Genomic DNA, 1,740 nt, shown 5'->3' with positions numbered 1-1,740 from the left:
ACCTCATAGTAATGACGTAAGCAGGTCAGCATAAAAGTAGACCCACACAGTGTGAAGGGCAGTTTGAGCCAAAAAACGTAGTATGCATACCTGAACCTTTGCCGCTGCTTTTTACAAGGGGAGCCCCTCAACTTTCACAAAGTGTAGTGGGCCAGTTCCCAGTTAATTTGTATTTTTCCGATTGTGTGTATTATTACTGACTTTACCACTAACGCAACACGAACGTGACAAGTCATTGTGTGATAGGAGAGGTGCGATTTTCTGCAGAGAAAACATGGCACATCTGGGACGCAATGAGGCCATTGTGGGCCATCTCTTCATGCTTACCATATATGGAGCCCTCACCTATCTCACCTTCAGATGGAGAGACACCATCGATCCCACCAGGAAGAAGAAAGTAGAAGCTCAGAAACAGGCAGAGAAGCTGATGTGTCAGATTGGGGTTGAGAAAGTTAAACTGTCAGACTATGAAATGATCATTGCAGCTCTTCTGGTGGACCCTCTCAGTATGCATACAACGTGGCATGACATTGCTGGTCTTGATGAGGTCATAACGGAGCTGAAAGGCACAGTCATCCTTCCTGTTCAGAAGAAACACCTGTTTGAAGGCTCCAAGTTGTTAAAACCACCTAAAGGTGTGTTGCTGTACGGCCCACCTGGCTGTGGTAAGACGCTCATCGCCAAGGCAACAGCCAAGGAGGCAGGGTTTCGCTTCATCAACCTGCAGCCATCTACGTTGACAGACAAGTGGTACGGTGAATCAGAGAAGCTGGCTACTGCTGTGTTCACATTGGCTTTTAAACTACAGCCCTCTATTATATTCATAGACGAGATAGATTCGTTTTTGAGGAATCGTTCCATTTCGGATCACGAGAGCACAGCCTTGATCAAAGCTCTGTTCATGAGTCTGTGGGATGGACTGGATACCGATGATGACCATCAAGTGATTATAATGGGAGCTACTAATCGTCCTCAAGATATAGACGCAGCCATCCTGAGGAGAATGCCCTCTAGGTTTCACATAAAACAGCCTAGTCTGAAGCAGAGAGAACAGATCCTGAAAGTGATCTTGAACAATGAAAGGGTGGATTTGTCTGTGGACCTCTGTGATGTTTCCAAGGAAACTGAGGGATTTTCAGGAAGTGACCTCAAAGAGATATGTCGCGAGGCCGCACTGCTGTGTCTCCAAGACTTTGTACAACCACTAAATGAAAATGGTTCAGAGGATTCTATCCGTCCCATCCAACAGTCAGACCTGCAGAAAGCCATCAGTAAGATGAGGGAAAATAAAACTTTTTATTAATTTATTGTATAATTAAAGTTAATTGTTTAGGACCATTAGGTTGTCCCGTTTCTTTCCAGTAACTCCAAAAAGGTGCTTGATCATTCTGTTACAATTTGATTAAATGATTAATGCTACAAAAATCTATAAAATCTATTGCACATGTCTAGCCATTTATTTTACATTATCTGTTTCTAGTTTTTCAGTTGTCTACATATTACATAATTTACATTTCATTGTAATGTTGCACTGTGACACAGCTCTGTTTACACATTTCTTTATTCTAGTGTTTCTTTATTTCTTAGTTTTGAATGTTTATTTACTATATACTGTATGGACATGTCTTGAGTTTTATTCTTCAGCCTACTAAGGAGTATGCCCTGCCAACACATTCTCACTCCCAAATAGTCAACAACAGCAGCTTCGTCACATCCCCGGGTGCCACTTTCCAATATCCC

General features: G+C 42.4%; 1 protein-coding gene across 1 annotated transcript; it reads left to right on the top strand.

Annotated features, from left to right (window-relative positions):
- Window positions 1–274: 274 nt before the first annotated feature.
- LOC308334638 (outer mitochondrial transmembrane helix translocase-like) lies at window positions 275–1,303 on the top strand (the record flags this gene model as incomplete). Its single annotated transcript, XM_080791442.1, has 1 exon — window positions 275–1,303. One exon carries the CDS (start codon window positions 275–277, stop codon window positions 1,301–1,303), a length of 1,029 nt encoding a protein of 342 aa, XP_080647568.1.
- Between the last annotated feature and the right edge of the window lie 437 nt (window positions 1,304–1,740).

Source organism: Protomyctophum bolini (genome assembly GCF_963924005.1).
Source record: "Protomyctophum bolini genome assembly, chromosome: 19".
Taxonomy (NCBI): domain Eukaryota; kingdom Metazoa; phylum Chordata; class Actinopteri; order Myctophiformes; family Myctophidae; genus Protomyctophum; species Protomyctophum bolini.
This window is presented reverse-complemented; position numbering and strand designations above follow the sequence as displayed.